The sequence below is a fragment of the Mus musculus genome, chromosome 1 (genome assembly GCF_000001635.26).
Source record: "Mus musculus strain C57BL/6J chromosome 1, GRCm38.p6 C57BL/6J".
NCBI lineage: Eukaryota > Metazoa > Chordata > Mammalia > Rodentia > Muridae > Mus > Mus musculus.
Genome location: NC_000067.6, coordinates 115,883,169 through 115,904,926, shown reverse-complemented (window position 1 = coordinate 115,904,926; position 21,758 = coordinate 115,883,169). Strand labels below are relative to the sequence as shown.

Genomic DNA, 21,758 nt, shown 5'->3' with positions numbered 1-21,758 from the left:
GCTCATCTTTTTTTCTTTTTAAATATTTTTATTAGGTATTTTCCTCATTTACATTTCCAATGCTATTCCAAAAGTCCCCCATACCCTCCCCCCACTCCCCTACCCACCCATTCCCACTTTTTGGCCCTGGCGTTCCCCTGTACTGGGGCATATAAAGTTTGCATGACCAATGGGCCTCTCTTTCCAGTGATGACCGACTAGGCCATCTTTTGATACATATGCAGCTAGAGACAAGAGCTCCGGGGTACTGGTTAATTCATATTGTTGTTGCACCTATAGGGTTGCAGATCCCTTTAGCTCCTTGGGTACTTTCTCTAGCTCCTCCATGGTGTTTCTGAGGCATAAGTAAAAAATTAATTATATATATTAAACTCCATGGTGTGATGATTTGACATCTGATCATATTGGAAAATTGTAGGCTTAGATTTTTCAAAATCTTTAATTCTTAAATTCTTCAACTCCTCCTCTAGCCCACCGACCAAAGTTAGGGGAGAAAAATGGTTAATAGAACAAGGGAGATGTGGCCATGTTTGAAAAATAGTTCTTTGGGGCATTTCCAATCTTAGTTGTCAGCATATCAGAAATCTATTCCAAAACATTAAACAAGAATCAGTAGTAACAGTCCAGTCAAATTGGCAAACATCAAACATGAATCAGTAGTAGCTGCTTGATCCAGAAGAAACCACAAGGCTCTGCTGCATTGGTATGCATTCATGGAGGAAATAAAAAGCAGCCAGAATACCTTAAGAAAGTCTTTGGCAGATTTTTCTTTACTAAGTCATGACAAGCAAAGATGGATGAAGTTTTTCAAGGCAAAACAATGTAAGAGCATTATCAATGAAGACCGTCAATGTATTGCAAGACAAACCAATACAAGAGTGTAATTTAATGTCTGTTAGATTATACTTAAACTCTTTCCAAACATCACATGTTCTCTATAGTGTATGCCTCAGCAAAATATTCTCTTACATGTCTGCCTTAGCAAAACATCCTCTCACATGTCTGCTTCTACAACACATCCCCTTCTCATCAGACAACTTCCAGAAAAAACATCACAAGACAAAACTGAGTCTCCAAGTAAACTAGAAATTTCAACTTCATAAAATGTTTAGCACAATCCAGTTAGTTGATACAAACTCCCTTTTGGGTGAGTGTATGAATGAATATATGTTCTACATCATTGTCAGATTTCCAGTGTACAGTAGCAGATCACTATTAGTAAACCACCAACCATATACTATGCCACTGGAGCCTCAGCATTCTTCTGTTGTTTCAGCAACTGGGTCTTCACCTCAGGCTGGCCTGGATATCACACGGATGCTGAAGATGACCCAGAATGCCTGATCCTTCACACTGTCTCCTCTGCTCTGATTACAGGCTTTTAGGGACATACATACATTTTACAGTGCTGGGGATAAAGACATAAGTAGGCACTGAACAAACTGAGCTCTATCCCCACCCCCTCTAATGTAGTGTTTTCCATATCAGTATAAAATTGTAGCAGCCTATTTAGCTGTTAGCTACATTCATTTCTCTACTCAATACAAAATCACTGCCGCTTCTAAATATCTAAGCACAAGTTTTGATACATGCACATATACAAACACATTCACTCAATGTAGCTACCTTCTCTGAACTAGATTTGAACTCTTAGAAGTTGGGGATTAAGATAAACACACAAGTTTTCATTTCTAAGAACATGGCATAAAAGTGCTAAGCAATAAATCCCTGTCAGAATATTATATTTGGTCAAGTAAAAGCCAGGGCAGTCATAAAAATGTAAAATGGTCACATCCTTGAACATCCAACTCATTAAGAAAGAAAGTGAGAAGACAGAAGAGTTGTTCAAGTAGTGTAAAGTCGAAGAACTGAAGAAAATGGAACTATTATAATAAAATTTGAAGTAGATACAAAAATAGTTAATGTCTGTATTCATTAGGATTTTCTAAAGAAATAGAACACTATGTACTTATATTTATACATATATGATTTCAAATGCATGTGAGCATACATGTGAAGTAATATAATAAACAAATAAGCATACTATAGGCCATTCAGATATGCAGGAAGAGACTCATTATGTAACTTGATCATGTAATTATGGAAGGTGAGAAGAACCCCATGTGCTTTCTACAAAATAGAAACCCAGGGAACCTGGTGCATCCCAGTGAGCCCAGAGACATGAGAAGAGCAATGGCTGCTGGAATAAATTTTGAGCTGAAGCTTCAGAATGAGCAACTGACCATGTAACACTCCAAGCCCAAAGGTGTCTGATCCCGGTTAGACTATATAGCCAGCATGGGCCAGGGATACTCCTGATTCCATTTACCCTTCAGAATGCTTGGATTACTGTGTACACTAACAGTCATGGGTTTTTATAGGGTTGATGGACTCAAATCATCATGTTTGTGAAGTAAGCAATTATCACATCTGTTAAAACCATTAGCTCTATGTAAGAATCATTCTGACATGTTTTGAGCAATCATATGTAAAGGTTCTAGTGCAGTGCCTAATATATATGGAGTCCTCATGAATCATCACAGAAACATTTATTATTCATTAATTGCTCTAAATTAATAGCTTGCAACTCTGGTTAAATTTAAAACTTTCCAGAAATCCTTTGTACATTCACTTGATCAATATACAGATAAAATATCTGGGGTATGTGTTTAGCAATGTCACTGCGATAGGTGGCTAGACACAGACATAGACACAGAAAGAGCAAGAGAGAGAGCCAGAATTACAATTGCCCTAGAGCCTGATATTGCTCTTCTGTAAGAAATGATGAAGCCCTGTGAATGGAATGTCCTGCCAACATATTGCACATTGAAATAGAAGTGGGGGTTCTAGTCTTTGCATCCAACTTCATGACTTCAGATTCTATCCAGTCTGCTCAGTTTGGACTCTAATTAAGAGAAAAAAGGAGTCAGTCTCCTCTATCACACACACTCATTTGAGGTAGAGTACCAATGATTCCCACCAAGCCAAAAAAAAAAAGATGGATATAGTTAATAATTACAGAGACATTGTATTCGGTGAATATCTATTTAACAGAGAGATAACTAGTCTAAAATTAGACCACTAGCTTCTCCAGAGGTGGATAAAGAGTTCCTAGACAATGCTGACATGGTGTCACACAATTTGAATAGAGATGAGACTAATTGTCTTGGCAAGCTTAATCCACTGTTTGGCTGTGGATACCTGTGCATGAGCCTATACCCACTAAGAGGAGAAAGGGAGAGAGGATGGTGGAAGGACTGTGGGAGGGGGTGACCAGGAGGGAGGTAGTAAGTTGGTTATAAAGTAAATAAGTAAAAAATTCAATAAGTTGAAATGAACAAAAAAGGCAGAGTGGTGCATGCTTGTAATCCCACCTCTGTGAGGCAGAAACAGGAATCAACCTGCCTAACCTTCAAGCTCAATGCTAGTGAGACACCCTTCTGCATAAGAAATATCATTAAAGGTTGTCCTCTGCCCCTCCCACAACATACAATTGCATACATGTAAGCATGTATATCCACTCATATGTCTATACATAAACACGTTCATACGTACATACAAATCTACACGAAGAATAAGCAAGCATATTCCTAACATGCATGAAACCATGGGTTATAGAGTTAGTACCTCAAGCAACAACAACAATAACAAAACCAACAACAATAACAAAAGAACAACACAAAGAATTCCTTGGTGGATTTTTGGGTTGACAGAACATATTGACTATCTATTACATACTGGGAAGTATTTTGCTATAGACTTAACTACCAAGATTCCTTCAGGACTGTGACTTTGGATGTAAACCCTATGTAGACAGAGTACTTCCTCTCTCCTTAGAAGCTACAATGTCTTTGTCTAACACTTGGATTTCAGGCTTAATCACTATACTTACCCATTCTCCAGTTCAGTTGAGCTGAACTAGAACTTCCAGTGATATCTGAGGAACTGGAGAAAGCCTTCAGTGAGAGGAAGTTGGACAATGGGTCATCACAGTTGTCTGAAAAGATGAGAGTAAGAGAGGTCAGATTCAATAGGCAAGATTTTTTTTTTTTTTAACAAAGAGGGAACTTATACAATATGAATTCTCTTTTCTTAAACATATGGTTTGGAAAATGTTGGGAAGTATTTGTCAGTGTGTTTTTTTGCAGTTACTTCTCATAACCCTCAAACATGATACTACTTCAGTTAATTGATGGAGAAATGAAGAATGGAGGGGTTCAAGCTCACAACACTAGTAAATACCATAAACAAAAACTCTCAGTAAGACTTGTTTGAGTTAAAAGCTTACCTACCCATCCTTTCAATTCCTTTGTGCATTTGAGTAAAGCCACAAACATGTCTGTGTTTAGTCTGTGAGAAGGGAGATTCTTATAGGGCTTTGTTTATTTTTCTATCTTCAGCTTTATAAAGGATTTATAATCAATGTGTCTATCAAAATTGGATAATCTTGAATTTTTTACTACAACTTGTGTGTGGGAGAGTGGGAAATGTTCTACTTACATATGTGCCCACTTATAGGAAATAAAAGATAATAGTCTCAGACATTGTACAATTTTGAGCTGGATAGGAATTTCAATAGCTAACTTTCTAGTTTTCCCTAGTGAGGCACTTTCTAAAGCTCATTCAAGAATACTAAATTAAATGCAGACATGGACAAATACATATCTTGACAGCACAAATATGTTCCTACAAGTTCACATTAATCCACAGCCATTGGATTTCATATGGAAGAGCTTGATTTTCATAATTATAATATATACTTATGTATATATATGATATATATATATATATATATATATATATAATTTGTTTGAACATTTTGCACATCAAAACTATCATTTAAATTTAACTGCCATGTACCCAAGTGGACAGATCTTTAAAACCTTTACTGTCATTGGAGGTCTAGTATTTTAGAAGTGAAAGTTTTCATCTTCTTTTCTTCCGTCATATAATGACTCATAGTGTTGGCCTTGCTACACACTATCATCTTGATATGAGACATCCCATCCTCCCAAAGATGTCTGCCAACACCGTTCAACATGTGACTCTTACTCAGATATTCTGTTATAGCAACACAAGACATGTTAGGGGACTCAATCATCAATGAGCTGTAATGAATCTAACCCTTAACTAATCTCACAAAGCCTACATTCCTTTCCCATTTTAGAAATTTTGTACACAATTGATTCTCTGGGACATTGAAAAATGACTCCATAACACCCAGCAGATGATACTCAAAACAGATTTAAAATGCATCATTCAAGGTAAAATGCAGGCTCTTAGGAGGAACTGATCTGACATTTGAATACAACATTAGCATAGGATCATGATTATTTATTTAGCCAAATCCTATAAAGCTGAATTTCAGGTAATCACAAGAAACATGAGGTTTAAACTTTTGTTTGTTAAGAGGTGTGTTTAGGCAGAGGTGAGTTGCCGGTGGTCCCCTCAACTTCATTGTCTAGGTCTCAGCTTGCTCTTCAGTCCAGAGGAGCCTTCTGTGTCTCCAAGAGCAGCTTCCCTTCCTGTGGAAGCCTCCAGGGAACCCAAAACTAACTAGCTTGGAACTCTTCTGCATCAATCCCATCCCAGCCAGATCACTAGCCATCCCTAATGATCTACCGGGAAGACAGCCTTCAGAGGTGTGTGCTGTGCATGATGTACTCTGAGTCCTGTTATCTAGCTCTGGGTTTACTTTTAATTTCTGGAGGAACATTGAAGGATACCAGGTGTGCCTTGCTTCCTCCTGTAAGCCTTTGGGAGCCTCAAGACTAATCAGTTTGGAAACATGTTCACCAATCCCATCCCAGTCAGATCTATCTGCCATCTAAGTTGAGTCTGACTGGGACACAGCCTGCAGAGTGGGGTCTGCCTGAGGCACAGCCAACAGGGTCAGGTATCCTAAGCTCTATTGTATGATCAATGTCTTCCACCACCTTCCAGAGAAGTCTGGCTGCCATCAGGATCATCTACTCAACACCAAAGAAAACCAGGTGCCTACAGAAAAGGGTAAAACACAATCAACAAGACCTAAGGCAATATGGCACTACCAGAGCACAGCAATATTGCTACAACAAACCCTGGATCGCCTAATGAAACTGAATTATGAGAAGAGGATCATAAATACAATCTTATAAAAATAACAGAGGCATTTAAAGAGGACATGAATAAATCCCTTAAGGAAATACAGGGAATTAAATTTAAACAAGTAAAGGTATTAAAAGAGAAATAAGATAAATAGGAAAATACAATCAAAGAGATGAAGGACATGAATAAAACTGTCAAAGACCTGAAAAGGGAAATAGAAGCAATTAAAAAAATACATAAACTGAGGCAGTCCTAAGATAGGAGTGTTAGACACCACCAACAGAATACAGAGGATCTCAGGCATACAAGATTCAATAAAAGAAATTAATACATAGTTCAAAGAAAATTCAAAACATAAAATGTCTATGACACAAGACATCTAGGAAATGTTGGACATTATGAAGAGACCACACCTAGAGAATATTCAGCATAAAAAGAGGAGAAGTTTCCCAGCTCAAAGGGCTAGAAAATATCTTCAACAAAGTCATAGAAGAAAATTCCCTAATCTAAAAAAAAAGAGATGCCTGTACAGGTACAAGAAGCCTACAGAACACCAAACAGACTGTCTCAGAATCAAAAGTCTCCCACCACATACTAATCAAAACACTAAATGTGGAGAACATGGAAAGAATTCTAAAAGCATCAAGTAAAAACGGTCAAGTAACATATAAAATAAACCTAACAGAATTATACCAGATTTCTCATCTCAGATTCTAAAAGCCATCAGGACATAAGGAGATGTCTTCCAGATCCTAAGAGACCAGCTATGTCAGCCCAAACTACTATACCCAGCAAAATGTTCCATCATCATAGCTGGAGAAACTAAGATATTCCATGACAAAATCAAATTGAAACAATACTTTTCTAATAATCCAGCCTTACAGAGGATTCTAAAAGGAAAACTCCAATGCAATCCATCATTCTGCTATATACAACAAATTCATCTCAGCAATAAACAAAGACATAATCTCAGCATAAAGGGCTGGAAAATGGTTTGTCAAGCAAAAAACCCAAGAAAGATGCTGAGTATTCATTGTAATATGTAATAAAAAGAAACTTTACACCAAAATTGAAAGAAAAAAAAAAAGAAATGGGGAAGGACACTTTATACCCTTAAAATGAAAGAAAAATCAGTAAAAAGACATCATGATTTTGAACATTTATGGCCCAAATGCAAGGGCATCCACATTTGTGAAAGAAATATTAGTAAAGCTTAAATCACACAGTGAATCCTACACATTAATAGTGGAAGACCTCAATACCCCACTCTCAATAATGGGTTTGTCATCTAACTAGAAACTAAACACAGAAATAACAAAACTAAAAGAGGCTGTGATTCAAATGATTCTAACAGATAGCTATAGATCATTTCACCCAAACGTAAAAGAATATACCTTCTCATTGGCACCTCACAGAACATTCCCAAAATTAACCATATAATCAGTAACAAAGCAAGTCACTACAGATACAAGAAGAATGATACAACCCTGTGCATCTTATCAGATCACCATGGATTAAAGTTGGACTCCAACAACAGAACAACAGAAAGCCTACATAGTCATGAAAACTGTACAACTCTCTACTCAATGATTATTGGATCAAGGAAGAAATAAAAATACTGAAGACTTTCTAGAATTCAATCAAAATTAGGGCACAGCACATCCACACTTCTGGGACACAATGAAAGCAGTGCTAAGATGAAAAGTAATAGCATGGAGTGCCCTAATAAACAAATTTGATACTTCCCATACTAATAAATTGAAAGGACATCTGAAGGCTCAAGGAAAAAAAAGAAGCAGACACACCCGTAGAAGCCAGGAAATAATCAAGCTCACGGTGGAAATCAATCTATTAGAAACAAAGAGAACAATACAAAGAATCATCACAAGCAAGAGCTGTTACTTTGAGAAAGTCAACAAGATAGACAAACCCTTAGCCAAAGCAATTAAAAGACAAAGAGACAGTACTCAAATTAACAAAGTCAGAAATGAAAAGGGAGACACTTCAGATGTTCAAAGAATCATTAGGCCTTCCATCAAAAACTCTACAAAATTGGAAATTATAAATGAATTGGATGATTTTCTAGATAAATACCAATTACCACTGCTAAGCCAAACTCAAGTAAACTATCTGAATAGTTTTACAACCCACCCTTAAGGAAATAGTAGTAGTCATTACAAGTCTCCCAATAGAAATAATAATAATAATAATAATAATAATAATAATAATAATGGCCAGGGCCAACGGTTTTAGTTCAGAATTCTACCAGAATTTCAAAGAAGAACTAAGGCCAATACTCCTCAAGCCAGTCATAGACACAGAGGAAACTCATTCTATGGGGCCATAGTCACTCAATACAATACCCATACAAGGATTCAACCAAGAAAGAGAATTTCTTTCAAGGAATTGAAATTCCAATTTCATAAGGAAAACCAATTTTCCTTATGAACATTGATGCAGCAATATTTAATAAAATCTTTGCAAACCAAATTTAAGAACACATCAAAGAAATCATACACCAGGATCAGGTAGGCTTCATCCCAGGGATACAAGAGTGCTTCAATATATAAAAACCCATCAATGTAATCCACCATATAAACAAACTGAAAGGAAAAAAAAAAGCCACATATGATTATCTCACTAGGTTCCAGAAAAGGATTTGACAAATTCCAACACCCCTTCGTGATAAAAGTTTTGGAGAAAACAGAGATTCAAGGTGCATACTTACACTCAATGAAAGTAATATACACCCAAGCCAATAGCCATCTTCAAATTAAATGGAGAGAAACTTAAAACATTTCCACTAAAATTATGGACAGGACAAGGCTGTACATTTCCTCCTGTCATGATTTGAATATTCTTGGCCCAGGAAGTGGCATAATTTGGAGGTGTGGCATTGTTAGACTAGGTGTGGCCTTGTTAGAGGAAGTGTGTCACTGTGGCCATGAGCTTTAATACTCTTGTCCTTGCTGCCTGGAAGTCAGTCTTCTCCTATCAGCTTTCAGATGAAGATGTAGAACTCTCAGCGACTCCTGCACCAAGCCTGTCTGGACTCTATCCTGCTCCTGCCTTGATAATAGACTGACCCTCTGAACCTGTAAGCCAGTCCCAATTAAATGTTTTCCTTATAAGAGTTGCCTTGGTCATGGTGTGTGTTCACAGAAGTCAACTGAAACTAAGACATCTCCCTGTCTCTCCAAATAGTACTTAAAAATTCTAGCTAGGACAATAAGACAACAAAAAGAGATTAAAGGGATACAAACTAGAAAGGAAGAAATCAAAGTATTGCTATTTGCAGATGATATATAGTATACCCAAGTAACCCCAAAAATTCTACCAGAGAACTCCTACAGCTGATAAACACTTTTATCAAACTATCTAGATACAAAATTAACTCAGATCAGTAACCCTATTCTATACAAGCAATAAATGGGCTGAGAAAGACGTTAGGGACAAAAAACAAAAAACAAAAACAAAAACAAACAAACAAACAAACAAAAAACAAAACAACAACAAAAAAACCCTTTCATAATAGCCACAAATAATATAAAATACCTTGGCATAACTGTAACAAAGCAAGTGAAAGATATCTATGACAAGAGCTTCAAGTCTCTGAAGAAAGAAATTGAGGAAGATAATCAGAAAATAGAAAGATCTCCCATGTTCATTAATCAATAGGATTAACATTATGACAATGGACAATCTTACCAAAAGAAATCAATGGATTCCATGCAATTTCCATCAAAATTCCAAACTGTAGCCTAATGGCTCTGGAGGCTTATGATCTCTTGTCATCAAGAAACATCAGAATATCAGATATGAGTGGAGTCATAGCTTGATTTGCCAAGTGCTTGCTGTGCAACCATAAGGTTCTGAGTTCAACCACCTAGATTAAATTCTGGATGCAATACCACGATCTTTTAATACCAGAACTGGGGAGTAGAGACAAGTGAATGTCTGGGGACTTCTTGCCAGCAAGAATAATCTAATTTTGTGAGCTCTAGTCTAGTCCAATGAGAGACTCTATCTTCAGAGAACAGCTTCAGCATCCTGAGGAATGATACTCAACAATGACCTCTGGTTTCCTCAGACAGAGGCAGGTACCAGACTGCCTATCTACTATCAAGCACATGCACTGCATTTGCACTAGATAATGAATACTCATACACATATGTAGTCTCCCCTCCCTCAGCCTGAAACCTGCTTGCTCAGGGGTGGAGCTTCCCGCTCAATTGTTCTGCCACGCCCACTGCTGGAACCTGCCACTTTGCTACTGGACCCCGAGATTATTTGGCGGGAATTGGGCCCCCTTCCTCTGCTTTATAACTGCGTGCGGAACAGTAAAATAGAGCTTTGATCAGAATGCCTGTCTTAGCTGCATTTCTTTCTCTCGCCGCCTAGCCCCTCTTCTCTTCCAGGTTTCCAAAATGCCTTTCCAGGCTAGAACCCAGGCTGTGATCTGCTGGCCGAACACAACAACATACACACACACACACACACACACACACACACACACACACACACACACACAGTACAGTTATCCTTACTAGGCTCTAATAATTTTGTGATCATCCACCAAGTCTCTCTTATCAGGTTTTATAGTAAAATCAGATCTTCATTTTCCCATACAGTTGTATTTTATATGCTAACATAATTGAATGTAGTCCTTTAAAGAATTCTGAATTTACTTCAAGTCACATATGACTTAAAAATGGTCCTGGTGCTTAATTTATCTCCTTTTAATTGTAACCCTTTGGTACACATGTAAATTTTAAATGTCTACAATCTGGAAACATAGGTCTTCTGTAGGGCTCATAGTGAGCCAAGGACACAGAAGAGCAGAAGTGGATGAAGACATGTGAATAGGAAATTACAAGATGTAATCAATAAACATATGGCTGTCCTGGCAGAGGTTTGTTTGACTTAACATCTGTCTTAGTCAGGGTTTCTATTCCTGCACAAACATCATGACCAAGAAGCAAGTTGGGGAGGAAAGGGTTTATTCGGCTTACACTTCCATATTGCTGTTCATCACCAAAGGAAGTCAGGACTGGAACTTGAGCAGGTCAGAAAGCAGGAGCTGATGCAGAGGCCATGGAGGGATGTTCTTTACTGGCTTGCCTCCCCTGGCTTGCTCAGCCTGCTCTCTTATAGAACCAGGATTACCAGCCCAGAGATGGTCCCACCCACAAGGGGCCTTTCTCCCTTGATCACTAATTGAGAAAATGCTTTACAGTTGGATCTCGTGGAGGCATCTCCCAACTGAAGCTCCTTTCTCTGTGATAACTCCAGCTGTGTCAAGTTGATACAAAACTATCCAGTACACCACCCAACATGTCTGGAAAGGAAGGACAGGAAATGCCATCTGCTGTATTACTCCTATGGGTTTCCTGGAAATCTACCACATTTTCTTTCAAATTTAAGCTTCCTTAGTTTCCCAGTGTTTTTACAGATTGAGAATCTCCTCTCCCACCATGTCTATGGTGTGTGTGTGTGTGTGTGTGTGTGTGTGTGTGTGTGTGTGGGTGTGTGTGTGTGTATGAAACTTAAAGAAGGTAAAATAATGAAGGATACTGATATGGGGAGTGTTTCTGTTTATGAGATGGTGTCTATGTAGCCCATAATCATCAACTTGCAATCCTCCTGCCTCCACCTCCAGAGTACCTGACTTTCTAGTGCAGAAAGAGATGTTTTCAAGTTCACAAAAATTACCTTGAAAAGTTTTAGTGATTAATCTTAGCTGTAAACTTGACTGAATCTAGAATTGCTAAGAGTGGACTTTCTTGGCACAAGTATTAGTTATTATTATTTTTTAATTAGGTTAGTTGAAGCAGAAAAGCTCACCTAGAATGTAGATAGCCCTTCTGGTTGTGCCTAGATGTAATGTCCAACAGGAAGGCTTTGCTTTGTACCTGCCTTTTACATCTTACTGACAGGATCATCTGCCTTGTCAAGAATTTGTCTACTCTGTTGTTTCTGACACTATCAATTCAGCTTCTTTCAACATCCAGTGTATACTGAAGGACAATGGTTCACCAGGAATTCTTCAGGCTGTTGGGACAATATCAGGTATGCTGAAGACCAGCATCCTGTACCAGATGGAGAATGCTGAACTACCAGCCTCTTGTTCTAGATGATAGTGTCTCCTGTCAGAACTGATACCTGGTCTCAGCTTTTTCAATTTGAAAATAGCCTTTGTTGCCAACACAGATGGCATGTGAATCAATGTAATAAATCCTGCATATACACATATATGTACATATACACATGTGTGTGTTTGTGTGTGTGTGTGTGTGTGTGTGCTACACTCTGCTCTTATAGAGCCCCTAGATCAGGACAGGGATTGAACATCAGGTTTTCTGCACATCCACTTCCAGTGCATTGTTCTGAGATATATCATAAGGATTCTTCTATCAGAAGCCAGTTATGAAAGGCTAAACACATGCAAATGAATTTTCTAGAGATGGCCCATAATTTTTTGTTGTCTGTGATAGGTGATCTCTATGAATGCACCGTCCTTAGAAACTTCAGCCTAGGGCCACTGCTTGTTACTAATATTCCTTTCCTATTACTATTTTATGCCTAATGATTCCTGGACATCAGCCTACCTTATTGGGAAAATTTCCTTCAGATCTACCTGAAAATGAACTTTCATGAGCTATTGCTATTTAGGTGAAATAATGATTTTGTAGAATAATTGATTTTAATCAAATAAATTTAGGAAGAAGCTTTTAGAAGATTGTTTTAGTTATTTTGCCAGAAAGATGTAATAAAGTTAGAGTCAAGAATAGAACATGCATGGTCCTCATAGGATAGTGAGGCAAGGTTGCATAATAGGGAATATTATGACCTTTCACAATTACACTAAAGAGAGAAATAGACTTGGGACAAACCTGGGACAAAAAAACCACTTATTCTAGGTCAGGTTCAAGGATGAAGCCACAGGTGTTCACAATGATAAAGCAAGGCCACATGAGATTGTTGCTTTGAACTTATAATGAGCTTATATTATGAAACATAAGGAAAGTAGCTAAGACAATAAATAGTATTTCTTAGTATATCTTATTGCTGAAAGAAGGGTGTTTTCTTGATGGTGGAAACACTTGACACATAACAGTACATTCTCAAAGTTTTTTTTTACATCTTCACTGCTTTCTAATTTTTTTCCCTTTGCTGTATTTCTGACCTTTCCTTCTTAAAGCAAAGGATGGACAAAGGAAGTAAAAACAGGTAAGAAGAGAAAAATGAAGAAACTCATCTTTTTGTTTCTTATTATCTGTATGTCTATGCAAGAACGTTGAAGATTCACATTGCAAATGTAGGATGATTTGTGCTTTACAAGTAAGAACACTACATTCTAAGTATATTCTTTCATAGCATGGAGTAGCACCCATAGAATCTTGGGTAAATCCAACATTAACATAGCTTTTTAGAAGTTTCCGTTCAATGTTTAAGACTCTGCTACTTTAAGTAACATTTTTTATTGCCAACATATATTTTTCTTCATTATCGTTAAAATGCCAATAGAGTTACCGATGGTACTGAAGTGGAATTGTGTGTATCATCTTGATTACTACAGTAAATTTTCTGCATATGAGGATAAGAGATTCACTTGCATTTATCGGCAAGATAAAATTCCTCTTAGCATTGAACATATAATGACCTACTTTGTTTAAAAGATATAAAGTATGATTTCTTTAGCGTGTCTTTATTGGTATTTAGAGGTGATAACTCAGAATTTTGCCTTCATTTATTTTTCTCATTGTAACCTATAATTTCACTTAGCAAACGAGAATAAATAGTATGGTTTTGCTTTTAAATTTAACTCTGTCTCCTTTCTCCCCCATAAAATCCAAACAAATGGCTTCATCATACGCAGACTAAAAGACATCAGTTTTTAAAAATATATCACAGAGAACCTCACTTTCTGTGTCTGCCCTCCATCTTCACAATACCATTACATGTGAACAAGTGATTTTGTGTCACCCCCTGAGCTGTCAGAGCCAGACTCTCTGCCACAGGAAGACAGTGGGCTCAGGTACAAACCTGAGGTCAACCAGCAGCAGATCTTTCATTTTAACGAAAGGTACAAACATGTTTCTCAATGGGGAAACAGTTGGTTGACCAGCATAAAGTGTTGGGAGCCGCCCCCACATTCGCCGTTACAAGATGGCGCTGACATCCTGTGTTCTAAGTGGTAAACAAATAATCTGCGCATGTGCCAAGGGTATCTTATGACTACTTGTGCTCTGCTTTCCCCGTGACGTCAACTCGGCCGATGGGCTGCAGCCAATCAAGGAGTGACACGTCCGAGGCGAAGGAGAATTCTCCTTAAAAAGGGACGGGGTTTCGTTTTCTCTCTCTCTTGCTTCGCTCTCTTGCTTCGCTCTCTTGCTTCTCTCTCTTGCTTCTCTCTCTTGCTTCGCTCTCTTGCTTCGCTCTCTTGCTTCTCTCTCTTGCTTCTCTCTCTTGCTTCGCTCTCTTGCTTCTTGCTCTCTTGCTTCTTGCACTCTGTTCCTGAAGATGTAAGAATAAAGCTTTGCCGCAGAAGATTCTGGTCTGTGGTGTTCTTCCTGACCGGTCGTGAGAACGCGTCTAATAACAATTGGTGCCGAATTCCGGGACGAGAAAAAAACTCGGGACTGGCGCAAGGAGGATCCCTCATTCCGGAACCAGAACTGCGGATCACGTTTATAAAGGTTCCCGTAACACAGACTGTTGAGAAGGATTCAACTGCCGAATTCAGAACTCATCAGCTGGGGAACGACGGTGATAAAGGTTCCCGTAAAGCAGACTGTTAAGAAGGATTCAACTGTATGAATTCAGAACTTTTCAGCTGGGGAACGAGGTAAGTCTGATCTTGAACTTTCTAACGAAATTCAAGACAGTCTATCAGAAGTAAAGTGGAATATGTTTGGCCTTGAATTTTTTCTGGTGTTAGGAGCCCTTTTGTTCCTTTTCACATGTTATCAAGTGGTTAAGATAGGGCTGAAAATTCTAGAGGAAATTCAGGACAATCTATCAGAAGTAAAGCGGGGAGAGAGAGTAGGAACAAAGAGAAAATATGGTACACAAAATAAGTATACAGGCCTTTCCAAGGGTCTTGAACCCGAGGAAAAGTTAAGGTTAGGTAAGAATACCTGGAGAGAGATTAGAAGAAAAAGAGGAAAAAGGGAAAAGAAGAAAGATCAATTAGCGGAGGTCTCTAGGAGAAGGAGCCTGTGCTCTGAAGAAACAGACTGGGAGAAAAAAGCGGCTCATTATGAAAGAAAAGGATACCAGCCGCCAAGTAAAGTGCTAACTAGTCATTTAAGGAAAAAGCCAAAAGCGGCTGGCGAAGGCCAGTTTGCTAATTGGCCTCAGGGCAATCGGCTACCAGGTGCACTCCCGCCCTATGCGGAGTCCCCGCCCTGCGTAGTGCGTCAGCAATGCGCAGAGAGGCAGTGCGCAGAGAGGCAGTGCGCAGACTCATTCATTCCCAGAGAGGAACAAAGGAAAATACAACAGGCATTTCCGGTCTTTGAAGGAGCCGAGGGTGGGCGTGTCCACGCTCCGGTAGAATACTTACAAATTAAGGAAATTGCCGAGTCGGTTCGTAAATACGGAACCAATGCTAATTTTACCTTGGTGCAGTTAGACAGGCTCGCTGGCATGGCACTAACTCCTGCTGACTGGCAAACGGTTGTAAAAGCCGCTCTCCCTAGTATGGGCAAATATGTGAAATGGAGATCTCTGTGGCGAGAGGCTGCACAGGCGCAGGACCGAGCAAACGCTGCTGCTTTAACTCCAGAGCAGAGAGATTGGACTTTTGACTTGTTAACGGGTCAGAGAGCTTATTCTGCTAAACCTGATAAGAGGTATCAATGGAAGGTCTTACCACAGGGGATGTCCAATAGTCCTACAATGTGCCAGCTTTATATGCAAGAAGCTCTTTTGCCAGTGAGGGAACAATTCCCCTCTTTAATTTTGCTCCTTTACATGGATGACATCCTCCTGTGCCATAAAGACCTTACCATGCTACAAAAGGCATATCCTTTTCTACTTAAAACTTTAAGTCAGTGGGGTTTACAGATAGCCACAGAAAAGGTCCAAATTTCTGATACAGGACAATTCTTGGGCTCTGTGGTGTCCCCAGATAAGATTGTGCCCCAAAAGGTAGAGATAAGAAGAGATCACCTCCATACCTTAAATGATTTTCAAAAGCTGTTGGGAGATATTAATTGGCTTAGACCTTTTTTAAAGATTCCTTCCGCTGAGTTAAGGCCTTTGTTTAGTATTTTAGAAGGAGATCCTCATATCTCCTCCCCTAGGACTCTTACTCTAGCTGCTAACCAGGCCTTACAAAAAGTGGAAAAGGCCTTACAGAATGCACAATTACAACGTATTGAGGATTCGCAGCCTTTCAGTTTGTGTGTCTTTAAGACAGCACAATTGCCAACTGCAGTTTTGTGGCAGAATGGGCCATTGTTGTGGATCCATCCAAACGTATCCCCAGCTAAAATAATAGATTGGTATCCTGATGCAATTGCACAGCTTGCCCTTAAAGGTCTAAAAGCAGCAATCACCCACTTTGGGCAAAGTCCATATCTTTTAATTGTACCTTATACCGCTGCACAGGTTCAAACCTTGGCAGCCGCATCTAATGATTGGGCAGTTTTAGTTACCTCCTTTTCAGGAAAAATAGATAACCATTATCCAAAACATCCAATCTTACAGTTTGCCCAAAATCAATCTGTTGTGTTTCCACAAATAACAGTAAGAAACCCACTTAAAAATGGGATTGTGGTATATACTGATGGATCAAAAACTGGCATAGGTGCCTATGTGGCTAATGGTAAAGTGGTATCCAAACAATATAATGAAAATTCACCTCAAGTGGTAGAATGTTTAGTGGTCTTAGAAGTTTTAAAAACCTTTTTAGAACCCCTTAATATTGTGTCAGATTCCTGTTATGTGGTAAATGCAGTAAATCTTTTAGAAGTGGCTGGAGTGATTAAGCCTTCCAGTAGAGTTGCCAATATTTTTCAGCAGATACAATTAGTTTTGTTATCTAGAAGATCTCCTGTTTATATTACTCATGTTAGAGCCCATTCAGGCCTACCTGGCCCCATGGCTCTGGGAAATGATTTGGCAGATAAGGCCACTAAAGTGGTGGCTGCTGCCCTATCATCCCCGGTAGAGGCTGCAAGAAACTTTCATAACAATTTTCATGTGACGGCTGAAACATTACGCAGTCGTTTCTCCTTGACAAGAAAAGAAGCCCGTGACATTGTTACTCAATGTCAAAGCTGCTGTGAGTTCTTGCCAGTTCCTCATGTGGGAATTAACCCACGCGGTATTCGACCTCTACAGGTCTGGCAAATGGATGTTACACATGTTTCTTCCTTTGGAAAACTTCAATATCTCCATGTGTCCATTGACACATGTTCTGGCATCATGTTTGCCTCTCCGTTAACCGGAGAAAAAGCCTCACATGTGATTCAACATTGTCTTGAGGCATGGAGTGCTTGGGGGAAACCCAGACTCCTTAAGACTGATAATGGACCAGCTTATACGTCTCAAAAATTCCAACAGTTCTGCCGTCAGATGGACGTGACCCACCTGACTGGACTTCCATACAACCCTCAAGGACAGGGTATTGTTGAGCGTGCGCATCGCGCCCTCAAAGCCTATCTTATAAAACAGAAGAGGGGAACTTTTGAGGAGACTGTACCCCGAGCACCAAGAGTGTCGGTGTCTTTGGCACTCTTTACACTCAATTTTTTAAATATTGATGTTCATGGCCATACTGCGGCTGAACGTCATTGTTCAGAGCCAGATAGGCCCAATGAGATGGTTAAATGGAAAAATGTCCTTGATAATAAATGGTATGGCCCGGATCCTATCTTGATAAGATCCAGGGGAGCTATCTGTGTTTTCCCACAGAATGAAGACAACCCATTTTGGGTACCAGAAAGACTCACCCGAAAAATCCAGACTGACCAAGGGAATACTAATGTCCCTCGTCTTGGTGATGTCCAGGGCGTCAATAATAAAGAGAGAGCAGCGTTGGGGGATAATGTCGACATTTCCACTCCCAATGATGGTGATGTATAATGCTCAAGTATTCTCCTGCTTTTTTACCACTAACTAGGAACTGGGTTTGGCCTTAATTCAGACAGCCTTGGCTCTGTCTGGACAGGTCCAGACGACTGACACCATTAACACTTTGTCAGCCTCAGTGACTACAGTCATAGATGAACAGGCCTCAGCTAATGTCAAGATACAGAGAGGTCTCATGCTGGTTAATCAACTCATAGATCTTGTCCAGATACAACTAGGTGTATTATGACAAATAACTCAGCAGGGATGTGAACAAAAGTTTCCGGGATTGTGTGTTATTTCCATTCAGTATGTTAAATTTACTAGGGCAGCTAAATTGTCAAAAAGTCTTTTTCAGTATATGTTACAGAATTGGATGGCTGAATTTGAACAGATCCTTCGGGAATTGAGACTTCAGGTCAACTCCACGCGCTTGGACCTGTCCCTGACCAAAGGATTACCCAATTGGATCTCCTCAGCATTTTCTTTCTTTAAAAAATGGGTGGGATTAATATTATTTGGAGATACACTTTGCTGTGGATTAGTGTTGCTTCTTTGATTGGTCTGTAAGCTTAAGGCCCAAACTAGGAGAGACAAGGTGGTTATTGCCCAGGCGCTTGCAGGACTAGAACATGGAGCTTCCCCTGATATATCTATGCTTAGGCAATAGGTCGCTGGCCACTCAGCTCTTATATCCCATGAGGCTAGACTCATTGCACGGGATAGAGTGAGTGTGCTTCAGCAGCCCGAGAGAGTTGCAAGGCTAAGCACTGCAATGGAAAGGCTCTGCGGCATATATGAGCCTATTCTAGGGAGACATGTCATCTTTCATGAAGGTTCAGTGTCCTAGTTCCCTTCCCCCAGGCAAAACGACACGGGAACAGGTCAGGGTTGCTCTGGGTAAAAGCCTGTAAGCCTAAGAGCTAATCCTGTACATGGCTCCTTTACCTACACACTGGGGATTTGACCTCTATCTCCACTCTCATTAATATGGGTGGCCTATTTGCTCTTATTAAAAGAAAAAGGGGGAGATGTTGGGAGCCGCCCCCACATTCGCCGTTACAAGATGGCGCTGACATCCTGTGTTCTAAGTGGTAAACAAATAATCTGCGCATGTGCCAAGGGTATCTTATGACTACTTGTGCTCTGCTTTCCCCGTGACGTCAACTCGGCCGATGGGCTGCAGCCAATCAAGGAGTGACACGTCCGAGGCGAAGGAGAATTCTCCTTAAAAAGGGACGGGGTTTCGTTTTCTCTCTCTCTTGCTTCGCTCTCTTGCTTCGCTCTCTTGCTTCTCTCTCTTGCTTCTCTCTCTTGCTTCGCTCTCTTGCTTCGCTCTCTTGCTTCTCTCTCTTGCTTCTCTCTCTTGCTTCGCTCTCTTGCTTCTTGCTCTCTTGCTTCTTGCACTCTGTTCCTGAAGATGTAAGAATAAAGCTTTGCCGCAGAAGATTCTGGTCTGTGGTGTTCTTCCTGGCCGGTCGTGAGAACGCGTCTAATAACAATAAAGCCTATGGATCAATTCTTAACCTCAATGATGATAATTGTTTAAAATTAAAAATTAAGATTAAAAATGTGTGCTTGTGAACAATTGCATATAAAACTGAAGAAGATCATGGCCTGAGATACAGGGTCTTGAGCCTGCAGTAATGCATCTCTCTGTTTGGAGTCAACAGTGGTGCAGTGCTCTGTGTGGAGTCAGCAGTGATGCATTTCTCTGTCTGGATTCAGCAGTGATGCTACACTCTGTGGTCAGAAGTGATACAGCTTTCTGCTTGGGTTCAACAGTGGTTGAACTCTCTGTCTGTGGTTACCAGTGACACAATGCTCTGACTGTGGTAAACTATCATTGTTCTCTTTCTGCATTCAGCAATGGTGCTGGGTTTTATCTGGATTCAGCAGTGATGGAGCTTTCTCTTTGGGGTCAGAGGTGTTGCAGTACTCTGTCTGTGGTCACCAATGATGCAATGCTCTGTCTGGGAGTTATCAGCCATGCATCTCTATGGCTAAGGTCAGCAGAGATGCAACTCTTTGTCTTGGATCAACAATGGTGCAGCTTTCTGGAGAGAGTTCCCAGAATGCTGGGTCAGCTCTCTTTGTCTTGCAGAAGTAGTAAAGAGGGAAAATATTCTGGTTGGTCAACAATTTAGTTATGACATGTCAGGAATAACAGTAGGAACAGTACAGAGGAGACTGCCACAACTATGATGATTTGACAATGGCCGTTATGCATTATGCAGAAGCTGTGATTTTCTTCTTGTTGTTCTTGTTGTTGTTGTTGTTGTTGTTCTTCTTCTTCTTCTTCTTCTTCTTCTTCTTCTTCTTCTTCTTCTTCTTCTTCTTCTTCTTCTTCTTCTTTTCTTTCTTTTTTGGGAAACTTTCAATCATAGTCAATGTGAGTCTCTGCCAGTTGTCTGTTTTGAACCCATTCCTCAATACTACAGAGGTAACTAAGGCTGGTGGACTGACTACCATGTGTGAATGTATCTCTTTCTTTCTCAGATTGACCCTGAATATACCATGATCCCAGTAATAAATTACCGTCTTATTGCATTACACACCTCAGCCCAGTTTTGCTTTCATCCTGCTACTGGTTTTATTTTATTTTATTTTATTTTAGTTTGATGTTCTATACAATACATATTATCATATCCATCCGCTACTCCCTCCCCTCTAAACATGGTTCTCTGTACTACCTCCCAGGTTCATATCAACTTTGTATTTGGTTATTATTTGTAAACACTAGTCCAGTTAGTGCCACCCTTGTGCCCAAGGGTTAGTTGCCATCAATGAAGCAAGAGTAACAGAATGAAATTATACCCTCAGTCGAAAATAACTCTCTCACTCTTAAGAGATAGCAACTGGAAGTATCTTCTCCAAAAGGAGTGGAGCCTTGTGAGCTTCACACTAAATTTGTTGGAATTTTGACTGGCTTAATTTTCTATAGGTCTTGTGCAGTTAGCTACAGTTGCAGTGAGATGATGTGTGCAAAAGACATGCCATATCTAGAAGTCCTGCTGATAATTGTTGACTTTTGTTTTCATTCTAAGATAAATATTTTGTTCTCTGCAAACTACATTATTTTATTGTTTTTGATTTCTGCCTTATAATCTAATTTTCAGTGGCTAGATTGAATTCAGAAAAAGTTTCTTTCAAATTTTGTTCAGTAAGTTTTCTAAGATGTAAGGTTAGAGGCTGACTTTGTGTGACCTGGTGAGTGAAAAGAATCACAACTGCAAGGAATAGACTCTGTCCTAAAAGAGAATGATTGAAACAGTATCAGAAACGACACAGTTGTTACAGACCCTATCCTGAGAAGTGTGTACAACAGTGTCACTCAGCAAAAACCCACTCTCAGCATAGGGAGCATGCTGCTCTACTGCAGTGGTAGGGCAAGAGGCCAGGGAGCCAGGAATAAGTCAGATGTCTCTGCTGGAAATAGAATGACAACCTCACACCCCTCTTGTGGAATAGGACATCAATGGAGTAGAGTTCCATTCAACCACTCTTGATTTCTTACAGAGGAGGTCAGTGCCCATTTGCAAAGTGTCCTATTCATTAGTATTGACCTGTTTGGGATGTGAAGTGTGGGT

General features: G+C 39.6%; 1 protein-coding gene across 4 annotated transcripts in view; it reads right to left on the bottom strand.

Annotated features, from left to right (window-relative positions):
• The window catches only part of Cntnap5a (contactin associated protein-like 5A), a 902,587-nt gene that overhangs the window by 682,397 nt on the left and 198,432 nt on the right, over window positions 1-21,758 (bottom strand). For all 4 annotated transcript variants that reach the window (NM_001371013.1, NM_001077425.2, XM_006529775.4 and 1 more), the window contains one exon: window positions 3,893-3,997. In NM_001371013.1, the coding sequence (NP_001357942.1) occupies window positions 3,893-3,997 (105 nt within the window). The remainder of the gene's footprint in view (window positions 1-3,892; window positions 3,998-21,758) is intronic.